The sequence below is a fragment of the Biomphalaria glabrata genome, chromosome 3, assembly GCF_947242115.1.
Source record: "Biomphalaria glabrata chromosome 3, xgBioGlab47.1, whole genome shotgun sequence".
NCBI lineage: Eukaryota > Metazoa > Mollusca > Gastropoda > Planorbidae > Biomphalaria > Biomphalaria glabrata.
In genome coordinates this window covers 50,052,366-50,074,865 of record NC_074713.1, presented here as the reverse complement: position 1 = coordinate 50,074,865, position 22,500 = coordinate 50,052,366, and the positions used below count along the sequence as shown (strand labels likewise).

The window sequence follows — 22,500 nt, the reverse complement described above, 5'->3', positions numbered from 1 at the left end:
GAAACGTCCACTTTTTAACTCGACCAAAAAAGATTTCCTTTGGCATGCAGTCATCCTTCAACAGAACATGGTTATATTGGTAGAGTCGTCTCGCCATTATGGAGTGAAGGCATCTTTGATAGAAGCGTTCGAGTAGACTGAGATGCCTCATGTAGAGCACATAGGTGTCAGAGCCATACAAAAGAATGTCTAGAACCACTGTTTTATAGATAATGATAGGCGAAGAGACCTATTCTGCCAAGGCGACCAAAGGCAGTTGTCTATGGTGAGTGGAGTTTTCATAAAACGTACAAAGATATTCTGACGCTGAAGATAGGCGCTCTTTCTTTGAACCGCTCCGTTTTGTCTACGGCTGAACATACCAGACTGTAGTGCCTCTTTGAACTGTCGACAGTTTTATCTTATTTACTAGAAAAGGCTGACAGAGAACTATAGTTTTACTTTTTAGATTGACAAAAGGGACACAATAAAGGTATTTAAACGAATCGAAGATGCTACTTTATTGTCTTCCCCTTGCTTAAATACCGTTCTAAATCTTCATTTCGACCAATGCTGAGAACTAGATGGGAATCTATTTTTGGTACTATTGAAATTCTAATGTCTATAACTAGCAGTATGAACAAATGCTTAAATTTAATTATGGTAAGCATCAAATTTATCCATACAAGGAGACCTTGACACGTACATTACAGTAGTACGAGTATCTTTGAACTTATTTATTCAATTCAAGAGACCTTGACGCGTACATAAGTTACCAAACCACCATTGATAGAAATTGGACCAATGATCATACTCTGAAATGCGTTAATATCTATATGACCTCACCCCCCACTACCTAATTAATCATCTTATTATTTAAATCCTTGAGTGTTATGGAGTGTTATGGAGTTAATGTATGAGCATGTGATGTTATCGTGACGAAAGAAGGGCGGATATTTTTGGTTGTGTACGCCGAAAGTTTCTGATGAAACACGAGGTAGTCTGTCGTAATTCAGGTCAATGAATACTGGTCTGAAAGTGGTGAGACTAGCAAGAGACGTGCATCTTTTGGTGAGTTTCGTCTTCTTCCAATTAGCATTACGTTTGTGTTTCTACATATGTCTACTTTCAACTTAAATCTATGTTTAAAAATACAAGCTATATTCAGTCTTGTTTTATTAAAAGCTTGTGTATGTTTATTGCAAGTTCTACATTAAGAATTTAAAACGCTAACAACGGTTTGGTTGTACAAGTTGTTTGGGGATGCAAAACAACGACAGAGTTTTAACAATGAGTATCCTATGTCTCATGCGTCTCCTTCCCTTTCGATAGTTTCCACAGTGCGACGCCATGAAGCTCTGTCATGTGCTTCTGTCTTCTGCGAGGTGGATGGGTCAATGACTCAATGCTGAGCGCTTTCAGTGATGCTTTGAGGTTGTTCCTAAGGCCTTTTTTTTAAGCGCCTTGCGAGCGCTTTCCTTCCCTTAATTGGCCATACAGGAGTCTTTTAGGGATGAGGCGGTCTTCCATTATGCAGACGTGTCCCGCCCATCGCGGCTGGGTCTGCATCAGGATTGTGTGGATGCTTTGCAGACCTGATCTTCGAAGGACTTCGGTGTCTGTTTTTTCTTGCCTATCTGGCATTCAAAATGGGTCATGTAATAAGCCTTACTATCAAATGTAACTTCACTCTATGAAACGAAACATTTTTTTTTCTATTTTTATAAATAAAATATTAAAAGTAATATTGGTTTACAAACGAGATGAACCATATCCTCAAAAGCTTAATTTTATTACAATAAATACAGGAAATAAATGGTGTTTCTAAGGTACCTTGAATGTAAACAATAAACACATTTAAATGTGAATATATATTATTGCATATCTCCTGACACAAAGAAGATTACGCTGGCTCGGACATGTCACCCGCATGCCAGATGGTAGAATCCCGAAAGATATCTTATATGCTGAGCTTGTGGAAGGAGTCAGACCCAAGGGCCGCCCAAGACTAACATATAGAGATGTCTGCAAGCGAGACATGAGAGCCTCAGGCATCAGTGAAAGTATGTCTGAAAACATAGCCAAAGACCGGAGTGCATGGAGACAGACTGTGCGTGCTGGGACAACCCTTGCTGAGAACAAAAGAATTGAAGCGGCTTTAATGAAGAGGGAAAAAAAGAAAGCTGCCCTGTCTGCTAGCCCTAAATCAGAGGCATACACATGTACGAATTGTGGCAAAGTCTGCCGTTCCAGAATTGGCTTGATTAGCCACACCAGATTCTGCCCCGTCTCAAGACTAAGCCAAAACCAGTGACTCACTTGGGCGCATCCATTGCCTTTCGAGACAAAAGGAGCCATATATCAGGGGTAGGCAACCTTTTTGCATCGAGGGCCGCATTTTAAAAAAATTGGGAATGGCGGGCCGCATATACGATTTAAAAAAAAATGAAGTTGTCTTTTTATAAAAACAATATCCCCGCAAATATGCAGTTGTACATATTGTGCAGTATTTTACTTTTTACACTCGTGCATAATGTTCCGGAACTGTGGAACTAGCTTACTAGTTGTTGCCCTTGTGACTGCTGTCAAATAACAGTCAGTCAACTTCGAGCAGTGATTATACCTGTTTAGGTTTTTGAAAAATGTTTATTCACTGAATGAGACAATATATGTTCCGAAAGTTAAATGTCGGGACGAGCTAAGCCTGTCATTGTTAAACATCACCAGATTATGATGACCATGTCCTTCAATTGTGCTTACTAAAACAAGGGACCCGAACAACACTCAGACCCCGAAGCCCTTCCATATAACAAAACCTATTTGGAGAACTGCCAGATCCGGAAACCAGTACTATTACTATGTAAATTTTCCCAAATAGAAATATGCAATTATAAGCAGCTTTGTGCAAACTTTGCTGTTTAAAGTTTATGGTTGGGATATATACAAAATAATAATAAAACAACAACTATTTTTATATTCAAAGCACGAACTCCATCAGTTGTTACACTTGCCATCTTGTTTCAAGCATATTCAATATTTAACACATTTATTCATAGCATTTAAAAAATATTAGCATGAGATTGTGTCTTTGACTGAGTGTATTGATGTATAGCCAATTAGCTTAATCTTAGTTTACTTAACACTTTTTATAATGAAACAGTTTCAATAATTTATATAGATATTATTTTTAATATATTTGCATTTTAATATGTATGTACTGTGGGCACACCTGATTTCTGTAGGTGTCGGCGGGCCGCATAAAACACTCCGGCGGGCCGCATGTGGCCCGCGTGTCGTAATTTGCCCACCCCTGTTGTATATGATAGCAAGAATGCCTCATAATGAATTATTCACCATTCCAAGTGTTATAGTGTATTCATTGGTTTTAGTACTTAACGGTTAGTTTCAAAAACATCTGATGAATTATTCATATTGCAAAATACTTTCGATACATTATTAAACTTTACACCATGCTTTTGAGGACAAATATGATTGGATGCCCATCAAATGGCATGTAGGACCTAATCTGTGGGCCGCATTGTTAGAAATGCCCGGGCAGATTTTGTCATTCAATGTACCCCTGCTTAGTCTTTTTAGGCCATTATAGAGTTTTGACATTTGCATGGTCTGGTAAATAATTTTAATATAGATAATATATATGAATATCTCATTTAAAATAGGTATTTAATGTTTTAAATTATTTCCATTTTTTCGAAATTATTTTTCATCACAGTTCATACATTTCGAGAGTGTAGGTCCTTGTTCAAAGGGATACAACCATCAGAATGTGGAACTCGGTTATAGTCATCCTCGATTAACTCCCTTGAAAAAACAACGTCGAATTATTCTATCGGACACTTATTCCCGCATGGGAAACAACCGCATGCGAACGACGATTTTCTTTGACGATCTTAAAGGAGGATGGCGTAGAAGAGTTGCTCCCCGTAAGTGCTATGACTATCAAAGGCGATAATTTGCCCGCACTGGCATAATAATAATAATAAATAATAATCTTTATTATCCGTAAGGAAATTTGTCTTACAATTTGTGCATTACACCAAACAAAAAACATTATAACTATAAGAAACCAAAATGTACATTCACACCAGACTCACTCATAATTTACATGTGACAAAGTTTATACCAGATTGTTCTTATTTAATCCCAGTTGCGACATTAATATTTTCCCACATTTAATGTAGACAAAGCCGTGTCTCCGCGGGGGTTTATTTAAGTTTCCTGTAGGTCTTCTGCGCCTGTCCTCTACAAGGACTCTGCTCTAGAAATGTGTGTCTCTTGCAGAGGTCACCCCCCCAAAAATGGAAATAAATCTAACAGTATTAAGAGATATGGCTGTGAATGATAAGTCCCCCCCCCCCTGACATAAGCTATATTTTAAAGTATTTTTTTTCTCTTTAAATTTTTTTTTTTTAATTCCATTTTTCAAGAAAATTCATTGCCAATTCATTGATACAAAACCAACAGAGCGAGTTTTATGGTCTCAAACTCGAAATTGTTCAAAGTTCATGATCATTCAGTTGACACGTGACCTCACCCCCTCCCACAGGTGCTTTCACACCAAGTTGGGATTTTTTTATTTTTTTTTTGAAAGTCATTATCTTCATTTACTATGGAAGCCTGTGGCGTAGTTAAGGTGGGGGAGAAGTGGGGGTTCAAATTTTAAAATTACCCCTGGCCCCCTTTGAAGGGATCCCCCAAATGAGTATCTAAAATGTGTTTATTATATTAAACATTAACTATTACGCCATTATCTCTTGTCATAATGTTGAATGTCAAAATGCAGTGTCCTCTAAGGAGGTTAAGCACCCCGCGCCCCCAAAACCCTAACTACGCCACTGATGGAAGCCCACAATTTTCGGCACACATAATACAAAGCGTTTTTTGAGGGTATGATTTTTGTTTACTAGTTGTCTTTATCACTTGTGTAATATTTCTGTAATTTTGTTTTCGGATTATACATTAACTTACAAATAACTCACAAGACAAACAAGTTAACATATCCACGTCCAGACCATAGAACACTGTTGAGCAGTCAAAGTTATCGAGAGATTGTATATAGTTTATGATAATTTACACTGCTCATCAGTTATAAATTAATCGTCGTAAATATAGGTTCACATGCGAGTAGTCAGAACGAGATTTGTTTTTATAGTTCATCACATTGAACCAAGGTATTTGAATACACGTTAATTCGACATAGTTCAAAGTTCAAGGTTCTACTAGAAATTATTTGGTTACCGTCAAAGTTCAAATGTCAGCGCCACACTCAAGATGTATTGTGAGCCAGTTGAGCTAGAAATTGTGTTCAGAAATTTCTGGCTACGTGACTGATATATTTTTTGTTTGTTTGTGTGTAGTCCTTTCATTCATCAGATACTAGCATGTATCACAAGTGTTAAGTCTTTGTCTAGAAACAAATGACGTAGATCTAGATTGTGTCTTTTTTTATCAAGTTCATCACACACAAAAAAAACCATCTTAATAGACTAATTAATTTACTAATGTTTTAAATGCACTCAAATATTTTCCTTCAGCCAAACACCAATGTTCTGAACTTTACAACCACTCAACAATAAAATTCAGTTTTTTCTCCACTTAAAACAAGAAGCCTTAACACATGTGACAAAAATGTCAGACTTAAAAGGCATCTGGACAATATTCTCTTAATGAAGTATAATTGGAATGGTTCACATTTACAGGTGTCAGACTAAATGGGCCTTTGTATTTCTGCTTTCTCAAACCAACCATGATTTGGGTATTAACAAATATATCATCAATCTACAATAGCTGTCACCAATATGCATAATTCCAGACATAGAAACGTTAAAAAGAACCTAAGCTTTCTGTTTTTGTTTTTTTCTTTTTCTTTGAGTTTTTTAGCGGCCCCCGAAAGGGGAAAAGACGCTATTAATTTTGTGTGGCCTGTCTGTCCGTCTGTCCCATTTAGATCTCGGATCCTATGAAAGTGCGGGTCCTATGAAAGTCCTATGAAAGTGCGGGGCCCACTGCGGTCGCATAGGTTGCAGTGGCCTAAGACCGGCCCTGCAAAATAGCGGCGTATGCTACGCCGTCGGTCGACTAGTTTTGTTTTTTTTAGAAATAGCTGCACTTTATTTCACATTGTCAAAATTCATTTTGAAAAGTATCAATTCAATGATACCAGAAATCATTGAGACACACGTCAGTATACTTTTATCACCAGTTTTTGTCTTTGTATCTTTACATAAAATGGGAATCTCTTAAGTATTACTGAGTATCTCTTTTTATTCTGAGCCTCGTCTATTTACAAGTGAATAGCATGAAACTCACAGCTTAATATCGCAGTCTTCACCACTCACACAAGACTGAGGGAAAAACAATTTAGTTTCAATTATTTACATATTGAAAAAAAAAAAAAAGAGTGGAGTTCATTTAAGGTGTCACGCTGTGAAAAATGGCGCACAAATTTCTGAGGAAAAGAGAACAGCGCTGGCAGAAGAAAAGCGCCAGGAAGAAAAGCAAGGCCAATGACACTTCCCAGTTTGCAGCCGAACATTTCATCATCGAACTGCGATGGGACGAACTATATGATCACATGTTGTGCTTCACAATTAAACAGATCTTTTCCAAGTCTCATTGCACGACACACGCTTGTGATGCTCCACCATTATCTCCAGCAGCTTTAGCAAAACATATTGCCTGCATCCAACTTTTTGGGGGTCATCTCATTTTCAGGGTGAATGTAGTAGGTGTGGACATTCTGCTTGCTGCGAATTTGTTTGAAAAGCGTACTTTTTTTTTTGGTCCTCTTGTCTCAGATATATCTGCATCTGTAAGTGGTAATTTCTTTTTTTTATATTATTATTATTCAGTACTGAAGAGATTACATCGCGAAAAACACATAAGACACTAACATAAGTTTACAGTTTTTTTTTTTTTTTTTAAAGGAAACCTCAGAATTTGCGCTATTCAATTTTAGCTTTATCATCATAGGAATCCTTGGGCCTCTTTTCTTTGCCTCTTTTGATAAGTTTGATAAGTTATTGATCTTTCAGCCATTTGCAGTGAATAAATCACTGTGAAAAAAATATGTTGAAATCTGTATGATTCTACATTTTTATTTAAGTAGATGTCTTATTGAATATTATTATTCCATTGTTCTACACAAAGAATACAAGTTTACAAGCCACAGAGTTTGATAGACCTACTCTATACAACTTTTAGATTGTATTTAAAGCTATTTAATTTTCATTAACCCAAGCCTGCAATTGCTGATTTAAAAGTATTTATATTGGATCTTCTGGCTTCATCTAACAGCGCTAATACTAGTGTATATTCATTCTGTAATTAATTATGTGATCCATTTTGTGTTTCAATCAGTGATTCATTCTTTGATGCCTTCTGTGATTCATTCGGTGATTCATTGTGTGATTCATTCTGTGATCCATTCAGTTAATTATGTGATACATTCTGTGAGTTATTCAGTGATCCATTCTGTGATCCACTCTTTGATCTATTCTGTGATCCATTCTTTGATTCATTATGTAATTCATTCTGTGATTCATGCTTTAATACATTTTGTGATTCATTCTGTGATACATTCTGTGATCCATTCTGAAATATTTTTTTGTGAACTATTCTGTGATTCATTCAGTGATCCATACTGTGAACTATTCTGTGATCCATTTTGTGATCCATTCAGTGATTCATTCTGTGATCCATTCTGTGTCTACCATAAAGAAGAAAGGCGACTTGTGAAAACCGGTACATGGTTACTGGTATGTCAACAACAACAGCAACAACTACAGCTTCAACAACAACAGAAACATCAATAGCAACATCAACAACAAGTGTCAATGTTTTCACGTCTAAGCGCCTCTCTACTGCAACTGATGCAACATATGGAGTCTGCAGCTTTTCTGTGCTGTATAACCAATGATGAATGAAACGACGTGTGCAGACTCTGGGAGGGGTGCGTCATCAGTTAACAATAACGACTTGAAAGGTTTGTTTTTGACGTGGATGGTCAAGTTGGATGCTAGACTGTGGTTCGAGTCCTCCTCTCTGTTTCCACGTATTTTCGTTCACTTTCTTCTTTCAGTGACCTTTGACCCTACGTCTGCTATTAAATAAATATAAGGATTTTTAAAATTTGAGCTTGTGAATTGTAGACAAACTGAATTTCCATTAGATTGGACCAATAAAAAGTATCTTATCTTATCTTATCTTATATGCTACAATACCGCATCTGACCAGGACAAAACTGTAACGAGGGGGAGCAGTCTCAGAAATAACCCAAATCAAAGGATTTAAACCTAGATCCCAGAACACGCTGCTTCTTTGTTCTGTAGACCAAGCATAGCGAGTCAGCTGATGTGTTTTGGTCTAAGAGCAATTTCCAATGAGTTTCTTGCATACGTACTTACACTATACCACCACCAGTAGCATCATTAGGAAGAGGCGCCTGAAGAGATGGCAATACGCAATGAACAGATGTTTCAATTGTATGAAGCACATTCGGCGCTCGTGTAATAACCGGAAAGTCTCAAGTAAAACATCAAGTAATCCACTCTCATCATGAGTCGCTCAAGACAGACAGGTGCCTATGTCACTAAAATACTTGCTCTCAGTGTACTCTGTGTCTATGATATAAGAGAGATAACTCACATAAAGGTATAGCAATGTGTTTATTATCAGTTCTTTCCCTTTGACTTTTCCCCCCTAGATATTCAATATGTTAAAACAGCAAGCAGAGTAAAAAAAAAAAAATCATTTCTAAAATAAATTCATTTTAATAATAAACATTCCTACCAATGGACAAAGGTGAATAACATAATATAGAATTACAATTTGTATATCATTTTAGTGTATACACTATATATTGTGCTCGTCAGCTTCGGGAGAAAAAACAACAACAAAAAAAAAAGGCTTCGGAAAAAAAACAAAAAAAAACTGCCTCTTGTCCTGACCTTCAAAGTCAATATAACAAAAGAATTAATGTGAACATGTTCAGATTTCATTTACTTATCATGTCCGCTTCTGAAAAATGTACTTATCAGAACAAAAGCTTTTTCTTTTCTTGTTTGGACACAAAGTGAGAAGACAGAAACCAAACACGAGTTGATTGGCAAAGAAATATTAAAGTGACAAAATGACATTTTTATAAACTGAAGATGTTACAAATAATAATAAACATTTTAAATAATAACTTTATCAGTGATATCTAAATATAACACGAATCAATGTTGACCATTTAAACTAAGAACCATGGGATATATAGGCTGAAAAACACCCTGGTAATGTAAATATCGCTAAAATAGTTTCTATGGTTTCAGCAATGCAAAATATAGCCTACACTTGAATCGTCGAAATTCAAAACTCTGAATTCCGTGACCACCTTCAGGCATACAAACAGTAAGGCAAACATATTTACAATGTTTAAAGTTCTAAAAACAAAATGCTATTCAATCTCCCCTTGCTACTAAGCTGCCTAGTCGTGTGGTATGCGCTTCGTACTGTCATCACGATAGCCCCGAGTTTGAATGCCTACCGAGTTCATTCCCTAGCGCCCTGCGTGACTCTTGGAAGGGCGGTAATCATCTTTTATGAAGGAAAGCTCGAAACTTATAGAATAAACCGAAAGAGAGAGACTCAATGCTGCTAGGAGAGAGTATCAATGCTGCTAGGAGACAGTCTCAATGGTGCTAGGAGAATGCCTCAATGCTGCTAGGAGAGAGTATCAATGCTGCTAGGAGACAGTCTCAATGGTGCTAGGAGAGTGCCTCAATGCTGCTAGGAGAGAGTCTCAATGGTGCTAGGAGAGTGCCTCAATGCTGCTAGGAGACAGTCTCAATGGTGCTAGGAGAATGCCTCAATGCTGCTAGGAGAGAGTATCAATGCTGCTAGGAGACAGTCTCAATGGTGCTAGGAGAATGCCTCAATGCTGCTAGGAGAGAGTATCAATGCTGCTAGGAGACAGTCTCAATGGTGCTAGGAGAGTGCCTCAATGCTGCTAGGAGACAGTCTCAATGGTGCTAGGAGAGTGCCTCAATGCTGCTAGGAGAGAGTCTCAATGCTGCTAGGAGACAGCCTCAATGCTGTAGGAGAGAGACTCAATGTTGCTAGGAGAGAGTCTCAATGCTGCTAGGAGACAGTCTCAATGGTGCTAGGAGAGCGTATCGATGCAGCTAGGGGAGAGACTAGGGGAGCGGTGGCTGAGTAGTTAAGCTCTTGACTTCTGAACCTGGAGTCCTGGGCGAAAACTTGGATTTTGAATTTCCGGATTTTTAGGGCGCTCGTGAGTCAACACAGATGTAATTGTTACCTGACTTTAGTCTGGGAAAGTAAAGGCGGTTGGTCGTTGTGCTGGTCACATGACACCCTGCTCGTTAACCATTTAGCAAAGGAACAGATAACTGACCTATAGATCGCAAGGTCTGAAAGGGGAACTTTACCAAGAGAGAGTTTCAGTGCTGATATGAGAGACTCAATGCTCCTACGAGTGAGTTTTAATGCTTCTAGGTATGAGTCGATGATGTGTGAAGCATAATTCCTGCACAATTAGTTATATTCAATCAATCCAACTTTTTTTTTCAACCTTCCTTATGCCTTGAATTTTAAATATTTGCAAGTGTATATTTTTATGTCTGCTTGTTTGATTAGCAGATGGGTTGATTAGCAGGTTGATTGATTAGCAGGTTGATTGATTAGCAGGTTGATTGATTGTCTAGTTCACGTTGCAAACCACTTCATTGTTTGTTTGGGCATGTATTTGTCAGATGGCATGACGCCAAACCTCAAATGACATAGGTGTTAACGCCTTACCTTTGACATCCATGTTATACAATTTTTAATTAGCTCTTTAAAAAAATCATTGTGATGAATTCCAGCTATTTCTAATTTTCCTATAATTTATTTTGTAAAAGGAAGAAATATTTTAAAATGTGTCTTTTTATACTATTTAATTTGCATATTATTTGTGTAGTGATATCATTGCGTTTTTTCAAATATTAAAAAAAAATGTACAAGATTTTAGCAAAGAATTTTGGAATCTAGTGGATTGAATCTTATCTTATATAATACAGACGTTACTTCAAAAAAAGAAGATGATTACCTCCTACGCGTCATGCATTTAGTCATGCATATTAACCAATGACTTAAATTCTGCCAGGTCACTGGTTTTCCTGGCTAGCTCAGGCAACCTATTCCATGCTCTAATAGCACTAGGGAAGAAGGAGTATTTGTACAAATTTGTCCTAGCATATGGGACGAGGAATGAGCCTTTATCTTTATGTCTTTGTGTCTTTCAGAGTATTTTATCAAATTTTGTTTTTGTATTTGAAGATTATGGTTCAGTGTTTTATGTATAGTTGCTACTTTACTTTTGAGTCTTCTGTCCTGAAGGCTTTCTAAATTTAGTGATTTTACTAAAGGTGTTACTCTGGTTAAGTGTGAATATTCGTTTGGTATGAATCTCACTGCTCTATTTTGTGTCTGTTCCAGTTTCTTAATGTTATCTTGAGTTGAGGGGTCCCAAACGGAGGATGCATATTCTATTATTCCCCTAACCAAGGTTAAATAATATTTTAATTAAGTAAGTGTGTATGTGTGTGCGAGCGTGTGTGTAATAATCATGAAAGTAGGAATTCTGTTTCAAATCATTGTGTGCTCGGCCGAAGAAAAAAAAAAGTCTCTCTGTTGTTTTTGCTGAGTCATCTTTCTTCCTATTTTAATGAGGCCGACATTTTAAGTCTAAATACTCCCCCCCCTCCCATACAATACAAATTACTTAACAATGGGTTGAACTTAAGTGACAGGTGAACCCCTGAGCACACACGCCAGTGAGTCAGCTGTTTTCTTTTTTAAAAAAAAACAACAACTTTAAAACAAAAACATTTTGAAATAATTCTGATGAAAGATGTAAGCAATGTATGTGCGTGTGTGGGTGTTTAGCTGTGCTAGCGTGTATGGCTGTTCGAGTAGGTGTTTATGTCCTGTAAGTGTGTGGGTGTTTAGCTGTGTTAGCGTGTATAGCTGTTCGAGTAGGTGCTTATGCCCTGTAAGTGTGTGTGTTTGACTGGGGTATGCGCGGGTGACAAAGATGTTCTTTTGAGCTTAATAAGAAGTTTAAAAAACATCAACCCAGCTTTCTCTTTATTTTTTATCCCCATAATGACTCAAGTCTCTGGTTCAGGCTGAACTGCAAAGCTTGTTAGAGAAAAAATGGCGGAGTCTTCTGCACCGCGTCTCTTTCATCCTCCCGACACTCTGAACGGGATGTACACTTCCAAAAGTCTCGTGAATTCAGTGTTAAGCCTACGCTCAAATCCTTACGTCACTCTCCCTTCCTCTTTCGTTCAAGGGGTGGAGGGGGAGGAGGTAAGGGTGTGCCCCCTCTCTCTAGGTTCTTGCACATCCTTGTGTTAAATCCTGGGTTTTCATCGAGTCACGTTTCTTGGTTTGAGTCTGGACGTTTCCCTTTGATGGAAATAGACGGTTGGATGGGAGGAAGAAAAAAATAAAAACCCAAGGGAGGGATTGACCTTGGTGACATCCTAATACATAAAAAGGTGGGTCCCCTTTTCGTTGAGTTAGCGAACGTTTAAAACACAAGACATAGACGCTTACATAGACATAGACAAAGACATTGTCCACCGAATGAGGGGAGAAAGAACAGAATTAGATTATATCAACATAAGCCATCCTCACATAGTAGCTTCCCCCTTTTTTTTTTGTCTGTGCGCCCAGAGTTTTTTGTTCCTTAAATGTGAAAAACTTTGCAAAGGTCTAAGTGTATCTAAACAAAAGTGAGTTGCAAGAGAAGAACGGACCCACTGGGGCACACGAGTTTATGGTGAGTGCAGCTTTAGGGGTGTATTGGTGACTGTTTAGTGATGTCATAAATGAATACAGGTATAATACAAGTGCGGTCATTAGTATCAACATTTAATCAAATGACGCAGTAACACGATTTTTTTAAAAATTGTTTCTTTGTGTAGTTTTTATTTTTTAATAAATTTAAAAGCACGAAAAGAAACGGAACAAATAAATAATGATAATAATAAACAACTTGTAAGTTATTTGGGACAAGGGAACATGGTGGCTTCTGAACCGAGGGGCCTCGATTCGAATCCCGGTGAAAACTGGGAGTTTAACATTTCGGAACTTATAGAACGCTCCGCGAGTCCGCCCAACTCTAATGGGTATCTGACATTACTTGGGGAAAAAAAGACGGTAGGTCGTTGTGCTGGCCACATGACACCCACGTTAATCGTCAGCCACAGAAACAGATAAAAAAATCACAAGGTCTGAAAGGGCAAGTTTACCTTTTTTGATTTGAGGAAATTTCATTATAGAAGTCCGCTGTTTGTTAACTTTTGATTTTTAGCGGCCACAGAAAGAGAAATAGACGCTATTAATTTTGTATGGTCTGTCTGTCCGTTCGTTCGTCCCGTTTAGATCTCGTAAACTCGAGAAGATTTTGAAAATCCAACATCATATTTTAGACCGTTCTAGGTTCTGATGCAGCGGCTACGTTTTTATTTTCTGAAAGCAAAAATTTATTTTTTAAAGTCAACTATGCTAACAGTTGTTTTTTTTAAAATAAAAATCACTATTAGTAGAAAAAAAACCACGGGAGAATTAGTAAGGGAGGTAACTATTCACTATATCTTTAATTCATTGATGCAAATTATTATTTTTTTATTTTTCTATAAAAAAAAATTTGCAATAATGAATCACTAAATTAAGTAATTTCTTTAATACTAACTATTACATTTACCAAAAAATGTTGTTGTTTTTTTAATAGTAAAAAATCTACTTAGTCTTAATATAAATGGAATATTATTTGAAACAACAGGTAATGAGCAGTGTTTCGTTTTATGCTCGTGGACTGCAGCGAGTAGCCATCATCCATAAACACTGAACACAAGGGAAAAGTTGTTGTTTTTTTTAAAGTGAAAAGTTGTATTTGTTGGGGCTTTGAACGAGAGATCGGCCCTTTACAAAATAATTAGACCAAAAGAATGAGAGCATTAAATAATCATTCAATAACATCAGTTAGGCTTGGTTCACATTTAACTTCATTTGAAGCACCACACAGGATCTGTCAACCATCTTTCTCCATTCCTCTTTACCCTTGATAGAATGTCCACAGCCCATTCTGAACTCAAATTGAAACTTTTCACAATTATTTATTCTACCTAACAAAACGGGAATCAATAAAAAGAAATAACCTATTAGTCAATTAATTACTTGTTATTTATTATTTTGTTTAATACCGAAAAGGGAAATAGATCCTTCAGTATTGAGAGATATGGCTAAATATTTGGGGTTTTGTACCCTTAGATTATTTTACACGTTATTTCTCGTCCATTCACAGCTCAAGCTGAACCTGAACACAATTATTTATTGCACCCAGCAAAACAAGAATCAATTTAAAAATTAACCGTTTAGCCAATTAATTATTGGTAATTAATGTTATATTAAAGAGGGAAAAAAATTCTACATAATTGAAAATTATAGATGTAGATTTGGAGTTGTTCTCCTGAACCCTTGAAGAATTTGCAAGCCAATAAGAGGAAAAAAACAACAACAAACAACAAGTTGAATGAAGTTTTAATACAATTCTACATTTCAACAAAATTCTACATTTCAATTCTATATTTCAATACAATTCTACATTTCAACAAAATATTACATTTCAAATCTATATTTCAATACAAATCTACATTTCAATACAATTCTACATTTCAAATCTATATTTCAATACAAATCTACATTTCAATTCTATATTTCAATACAAATCTACATTTCAATACAAATCTACATTTCAATCCTTTATTTCAATACAAATCTACATTTCAATTCTATATTTCAATACAAATCTACATTTCAATCCTATATTTCAATACAAATCTACATTTCAATCCTATATTTCAATACAAATCTACATTTCAATCCTATATTTCAATACAAATCTACATTTCAATTCTATATTTCAATACAAATCTACATTTTAATACAATTCTACATTTCAATTCTATATTTCAATACAAATCTACATTTCAATACAAATCTACATTTCAATTCTATATTTCAATACAAATCTACATTTCAATCCTATATTTCAATACAAATCTACATTTCAATCCTATATTTCAATACAAATCTACATTTCAATACAGTTCTACATTTCAATTCTATATTTCAATACAAATCTACATTTCAATTTTATATTTCAATACAAATCTACATTTCAATACAAATATACATTTCAATCCTTTATTTCAATACAAATCTACATTTCAATTCTATATTTCAATACAAATCTACATTTCAATCCTATATTTCAATACAAATCTACATTTCAATCCTATATTTCAATACAAATCTACATTTCAATTCTATATTTCAATACAGATCTACATTTTAATACAATTCTACATTTCAATTCTATATTTCAATACAAATCTACATTTCAATTCTATATTTCAATACGAATCTACATTTCAATTCTATATTTCAATACAAATCTACATTTCAATCCTATATTTCAATACAAATCTACATTTCAATTCTATATTTCAATACAAATCTACATTTCAATTCTATATTTCAATACAAATCTACATTTCAATACAATTCACTTCCAAAAACTTCCAATACCATGTGTTCAATTCTCATAATATAATACTAAGGCTTGTCTTCGAGCCCGAAGATTTGTGAGGAATGCAGTATTTCTCGTGGCTGCGCAGCCCCAGCTGTGACCTACATATTTTGCCACATTCTTGTCATATATTTACTGTAAACAGAGTATTTAATAATACCGTAATATATCTGGCTCTAAAGAAATTTTAAAAACACATTTTGACAAGGAATTCGGTTTCATTTGCATTTGTATCCCATACCTCTCCCTGCCCTTCTCTTGTACTTTCTCTAATGTGGTCATCTGGGCCCAGTGGCGTAGTGGGGTACCCGTGTCCCCTGTTCAAGAATATGACGTCATCCCCACTCCCCCCCCCCTTCAGGTAAGTCATGCTGTATCTAAAGTGTAGGACAACAGCAACAACAATGTCCTGACTGAATGTTTTAGGCCTACATCAACTGCACGGGAGACAAACGTTTCTGAAAGACATTTATTAAGACCGTTGTTTGTCCTACTCAGTAGAAAGTCAATTGGGATCTCGAGCCTCTGTTTCCAAAGACGAATTTCTAAAATACTCTTTTGACTAAGTTGAAAAAAAGTCAATGTACCCGAATGTCAACCATACATCATTAAGAAATGGTTGTGGACTGTCGCGAACCTTTATAGAATTGACATATGTCAATCACTACTGTGGACAATGTGCAACCGATTATCCACAATCTTACTATTCGTTTTTATTAATCTGTATGTTACTGCCAAATCAAAATATTATCAATAGTCAAGTATTGTATTATGTTTGACGATACGTCGCCAGAATGGAACCAAAACGATTATATGTCAGTGTTAATTTAAAACATTAATTCATAAAACTTAACGAGTAAATACATAACATAAGATTTAACAAAGAAATAGCAATTATACATATACAACAAAAACAACAAAACAACAAAGACATTAAGACAAACATAAAATTAAATAATCTATTAATTTTAAAACTTGATATTATTATTATTATTCTTATAGCATCTAGCACGTTAGTATTTTACAAAACATCTTTGTGACAATGTAAGAGTTATCGTTCTTTAATACATTTCATACTATTAGCAATCAGGTTGACAATCAATTTGTTCTTTCGCTTTTATGAACCAGATAAATAGAACTAAACTTACATAGGGGCGAGGTGGCATAGAGGTTAAGCGCTTGGCTTCTGGACCAGGTGTCCACGGTTCGAATCTTTGCGAAGGCTTGGATTTTGAATTTCGGGATTTTTAGGGCTCCTCTGGGTTCACTCAACTCGATGGGTACCTGACATTGGTTGGGGAAAACTAAGGCGGTTGGTCATTGTGCAGGCCACATGACAACCTGCTTGTTCACTATATTGTAGAGGAACAGATGACCTTAACATTATCTGCCCCATTATAAAAGTAATGAAAGACATACATGGTTTTAAATAAATTGTGTCGAAACGTGAACTATTTTAAATTCTCACAGCTGGTGGCGGGCACGGGCTCAGTGACCCCCCCCCCTCCCCTACACCACTAGTTACCGTCATTCCATTTCTACTCCTTCATGTCTTATATTACATGCCCTCCATTTTGTTTTGTCATGTCTCGAAATTTTTTTAGTGAATTGTTTAGCTTGGTTCACCTTCTGGTTCAGCTTTTGGTTCACCTTCTGATTCAGCTTTTGGTTCCCCTTCTGGTTCACAACCTGGTTCACCTTCTGATTCACTATATATTGCACCTCCTAGTTCACCAACTAGTTCACCTTCTATCTTCTGATTCCCCTTCTGGTTCCCCTTCTAGTTCATCTTCTGATTCACCATCTGTTTCACCTTCTAGTTCATCTTCTGATTCACCTTCTGGTTCACCTTCTAGTTCATCTTCTGATTCACCTTCTAGTTCATCTTCTGATTCACCTTCTGGTTCACCTTCCAGTTCATCTTCTGATTCACCTTCTAGTTCACCTTCTAGTTCATCTTCTGATTCACCTTCTAGTTCACCTTCTAGTTCATCTTCTGATTCACCTTCTGGTTCACCTTCTAGTTCATCTTCTGATTCCCCATCTGTTTCACCTTCTAGTTCATCTTCTGATTCACCTTCTGGTTCAACTTCTAGTTCATCTTCTGAATCACCTTCTAGTTCATCTTCTGATTCACCTTCTGGTTCCCCTTCTAGTTCATCTTCTGATTCACCATCTGTTTCACCTTCTAGTTCATCTTCTGATTCACCTTCTGGTTCACCTTCTAGTTCATCTTCTGATTCACCTTCTAGTTCATCTTCTGATTCACCTTCTGGTTCACCTTCTAGTTCATCTTCTGATTCACCTTCTGGTTCCCCTTCTAGTTCATCTTCTGATTCACCATCTGTTTCACCTTCTAGTTCATCTTCTGATTCACCTTCTGGTTCACCTTCTAGTTCATCTTCTGATTCACCTTCTAGTTCATCTTCTGATTCACCTTCTGGTTCACCTTCTAGTTCATCTTCTGATTCACCTTCTGGTTCACCTTCTAGTTCATCTTCTGATTCACCTTCTGGTTCACCTTCTAGTTCATCTTCTGATTCACCTTCTAGTTCACCTTCTAGTTCATCTTCTGGTTCACCTTCTAGTTCATCTTCTGATTCATTTTCTGGTTCACCTTCTAGTTCATCTTCTGATTCACCTTCTGGTTCACCTTCTAGTTCATCTTCTGATTCACCTTCTGGTTCACCTTCTAGTTCATCTTCTGATTCACCTTCTGGCTCACCTTCTAGTTCATCTTCTAATTCACCTTCTGGTTCACCTTCTAGTTCACCTTCTGATTCACCCTCTGGTTCCCCCTTCTGGTCATCTCATTGATTTAATGAAAACCGACTTTAGATGGACATATTTCTTGTTCAACTTTTTAGAAATATACCGATAAACATTCACTAATGAATTGGTATCTAGTTGGACCTGATATACCCTCATGTCCATTTCAGCCTGCAGAAGAGGCATCTGTCCACCTCGTTTCACCTTTCTCTCTCCCCCACCTCCCCCACTTCTTTGTCATTTCACTTTCTTAGATTTCTCTTCACTCCTTGGTTGACATAGCAACGATAAACAAACACAAAAAAGAGGGGGGGGGGGGCGAGGTCATAGGTCACGTTGACACAACCCCCATATCCCCCGTAGTGTTCCGCCCAGTATGACCATGAAAAATGGTGTATCTAGAGATAATATCCACATTTTAAAATCATTGCGGACATTGTTTGAAAATCAGGTGTTTGTTAGTTTGCGATTGAATTGTTTGCTAGCAGAAGTGAGTCAACACAGAAAACCCACAATGCACCCGTTCTGGCGCGTGGAGTACTTCCGCTCAAGAAGATTATAGAAACGACTATTTACCTTTTGTCGGAAGTCGTTGATCACATTCAAATAGTTTAGACAAAAATAAATCAACAAACAAAGCCATAAATTATGTTTCTAATTGTGTGTACTTCTTGTCTTTTCGGATTCTCGGCTAATGGGCTAGACTCTAAAAGTTCCCAGTCTTATCACCAAGCTTACGCTATTCAGGAAATACAATGTCAAAGTACAGGAAATATGGGAATTTTTTTAGCAATTAGGTTGTGGGTGTACTTATGTAAACTTCCTAGTTACATGACCAGTGGCCTGATTTTCAATGGACACAGTAAGTGTTCTGTATTTACCGTTATTTTCTAAGTCATGACAGTGTCAGATTCTAAGTCATGACAGTGTCAGATTCTAAGTCATGACAGCGTCAGATTCTAAGTCATGACAGCGTCAGATTCTAAGTCATGACAGCGTCAGATTCTAAGTCATGACAGCGTCAGATTCTAAGTCATGACAGCGTCAGATTCTAAGTCATGACAGTGTCAGATTCTAAGTCATGACAGTGTCAGATTCTAAGTCATGACAGTGTAAGATTCTAAGTCATGACAGTGTCAAATTCTAAGTCATGACAGTGGCAGATTCTAAGTCATGACAGTTTCAAATTCTAAGTCATGATAGTGTCAGATTCTTAGTCATGACAGTGTCAGATTCTAAGTCATGACAGTGTCAAATTCTAAGTCATGATAGTGTCAGATTCTTAGTCATGACAGTGTCAGATTCTAAGTCATGACAGTGTCAAATTCTAAGTCATGACTGTATCATTTTCTAAGTTATGACAGTGTCAGATTCTAAGTCATGACAGTGTCAGATTCTAAGTCATGACAGTGTCAAATTCTAAGTCATGATAGTGTCAGATTCTTAGTCATGACAGTGTCAGATTCTAAGTCATGACAGTGTCAAATTCTAAGTTATGACAGTATCATTTTCTAAGTCATGTCAATATCGTGAACCCCAACAGCAATAGTGTAAATATATATTCTACCTTAGTTGTTGTCTGCTGGGGCGAAGTGACAGAGAGGTAAAGTGCTTCGCTTGCGAACAGGGCGTCACGAGCTCGAATCCCGTTTAAGAAAAGATTTTAAACCTTTTTTTAGGACGCCTTTGAGTCCACCCAATTCTAATGGGTACCTAATATTCATTAGGGAATAAGGCGGTTGATCGTTGTGCTGGCCATATAATACCGTCGTTAAAAGTCAGTCATAGAAACAGATTACTTCCTGAGATAAGATTAAGCATCAATAGATCTTAAGGTCTGCATGGGGTAACTTTTCTTTTCGAATTAAATCTCTAATTATAAGAGTACATTCCCTTGTGTTTGTGTTTCCGTTCTAAGGGCGATCAATAATAAACCAGATTTTCTGTACAGTTGTTCTACCTTACCAAAGGATTTGTAGTGTTTTATTCATAACCAATCTAACATCATGATGTCATTAAAGAAAAGGAGGGTTCGCAAACATCGCAGGATTGCGAGAGGCTGAATAAGTATTTAAATCCTCGTCCTGATTATATGTTTAAATGTAGTCTGCATGTAATGTATTTAAAACCAAGATTACAAAGAGAGCTTGTGTTATCGCAAAAACTCAGAGGCGGCCTCCGTCGGATCCCTAACGGACCCCAATATGTACTAGATCCAAATCTAAAATCCTAAGTTGGAATTATTTTATGTAATTTAGATAAGATTTACGTAAAAAAAAGCCTAAATAATCTATCAATAGACTGAAAGCAACATTAAATTTAAAAATAGTAGATTAGCTTTAATATTTTATAGCATTGCAATATTGATTAATATATTTAAACAAAAAGTATATTTGTCTATTTTCTAGCAAACAGTTTGTAAGCAGATTAATTTTTACACTTATATTTATTCTTAAAGAAAAAAAAACAATAAACAAAAACAGCAGATTATGATTATTGCATGATTATTTATTCTGAAAGTGAATGTCTCAGTTTGACAGGCTGGGATGTTAGGACTGGGAGAGTTAAAGGATTTGGATAATGGATTCAAACAGAGGCACACTGATCCAAGTTAATCTAAGTGCTGAAACTCTTTGTCTCTGTTTGTTTCCACATACTTTTATAACTTCTGTATTGTGTTCTGGTATCTTGTAGTTTAATTTTGTCTATTCAAATCTAGTTTTTTTCAACTTTTGAGTCCAATATTTGTTTTTCAGTATATTTATAGAAGGCATGTTAATAATACTCATTCTAACATAGTGTCTCTATAACAATGTCTTCTACTAATAGAAATGAGAAAATAAATTTTATTAAGGGATTCTAACCTCCCCTGGCCACCATAAATATGTGCCTGTATTGGCACAACAGCAAAAAGGGCAATTTTTATTCTGGCGATAAACCGCCTGCCCGAGAACATCCTCCCATCAGAAGAGGCAATAAAGCATCAGTGATTGATCCGATTGTCTCAATGGGACAATGGGCCCCATCACAAATGCCCACAATCGCTTCATATTCATGAAAGGCGAAGAATGGCTACACAGTGGCACTGCTAGCCTAAAAATAATGTTTTGTCAAACTTTCGTTTCGGCATAAAAAAAAAGAAAGGGGGGGTTGAGCCAGCGCGACTTTTTAAACGCCCGGTTATCACGGCTCGCCATTTTTGTTTGCACAAGCTGGAGAAATCGTTTTGGGGGCTCAGCAGAAGACAAAACTTGGTCCCGCGGACCAGAAGGGATGATAGCCATGGGGCATTGGTCTGAAATCTGTCTCTGGTCAGAAAAGACCTGCACAAAGGCCAGCAGACAACAATTCTAAAGCAAGAAAATGAAAAAAAAAAAATTGGGGGGGGGGGGGATATGAAAAAAAAAGGTCCCAGTCTTGGATGAAAAGGTCAGACCTTCGACTGGAGACGATGACAAGTTATGAGCGACCTGGATCACAAGACTAATTGCCACGCCCCTGTCCCGTCGCTCTGATTAATTCTTTGAACAGGGAAATAGGAAAAGGAAAGGGTATGGTGAGGCTGTGAAATAGCAGCATACCACTTGGACTGAGAAGGAAGTGACGTCAAAAGTGTTTTCATTGGCCAGTTATGAGCGTCAGGTTAATGTTGAAGGGTTTTGATAGTTGCCAGGATGTTCAGAGACTCCAAATTAATTTTTCATAGTAAACTTTATCTAATTAATTTTGTAATTCAGTGGTTGAATTGAAGAATGAGCTGATTGGTGAAAGATTTGGTGAGGAGCTTTTGATGACCAGGTTACCTTTATACTGGAGGAGGCGTGGTGGTTGGGCGGTAAAGCGCTTGACTTCCGAACCGAAGGGTCCGAGTTCGAATCTCGGTGAAGACTGGGAATTTTAATTTCGGGATCCTTGGTCGCCTCTGAGCTCACCCAGCTCTAATGGGTACCTGACATTAGTTGGGGAAAAGTAAAGGCGGTTGGTCGTTTGGCCACATGACACCCTTGTAAGCCGTAGGCCACAGAAACAGATGATCTTTACAAGCTGACCAGAAGGTCTGAAAGGGGAACTTTACTTTTTACCTT

The 22,500-nt window shown here is 36.8% G+C and overlaps 1 protein-coding gene across 1 annotated transcript; it reads left to right on the top strand.

The window, feature by feature from the left end:
* Positions 1–212: 212 nt before the first annotated feature.
* On the top strand, positions 213–18,463 carry LOC129925121 (dentin sialophosphoprotein-like). Its single transcript, XM_056023493.1, has 4 exons — positions 213–265; positions 7,634–7,757; positions 8,874–9,073; positions 17,431–18,463. Exons 1-4 carry the CDS (start codon positions 213–215, stop codon positions 18,461–18,463), a joined length of 1,410 nt encoding a protein of 469 aa, XP_055879468.1.
* The last annotated feature ends 4,037 nt before the right edge of the window (positions 18,464–22,500 follow it).

Bases quoted from the DNA above. Each gene is read 5' to 3' on its own strand.
- LOC129925121 (XM_056023493.1), top strand. From the start codon at position 213: ATGATAGGCGAAGAGACCTATTCTGCCAAGGCGACCAAAGGCAGTTGT. The intron at 7,758-8,873 runs GTATGTCAACAA...TGTGCTCGTCAG, and splicing joins AAACCGGTACATGGTTACTG to CTTCGGGAGAAAAAACAACA. The intron at 9,074-17,430 runs GTGAGAAGACAG...TTCCCCTTCTAG, and splicing joins TTTTCTTGTTTGGACACAAA to TTCATCTTCTGATTCACCAT.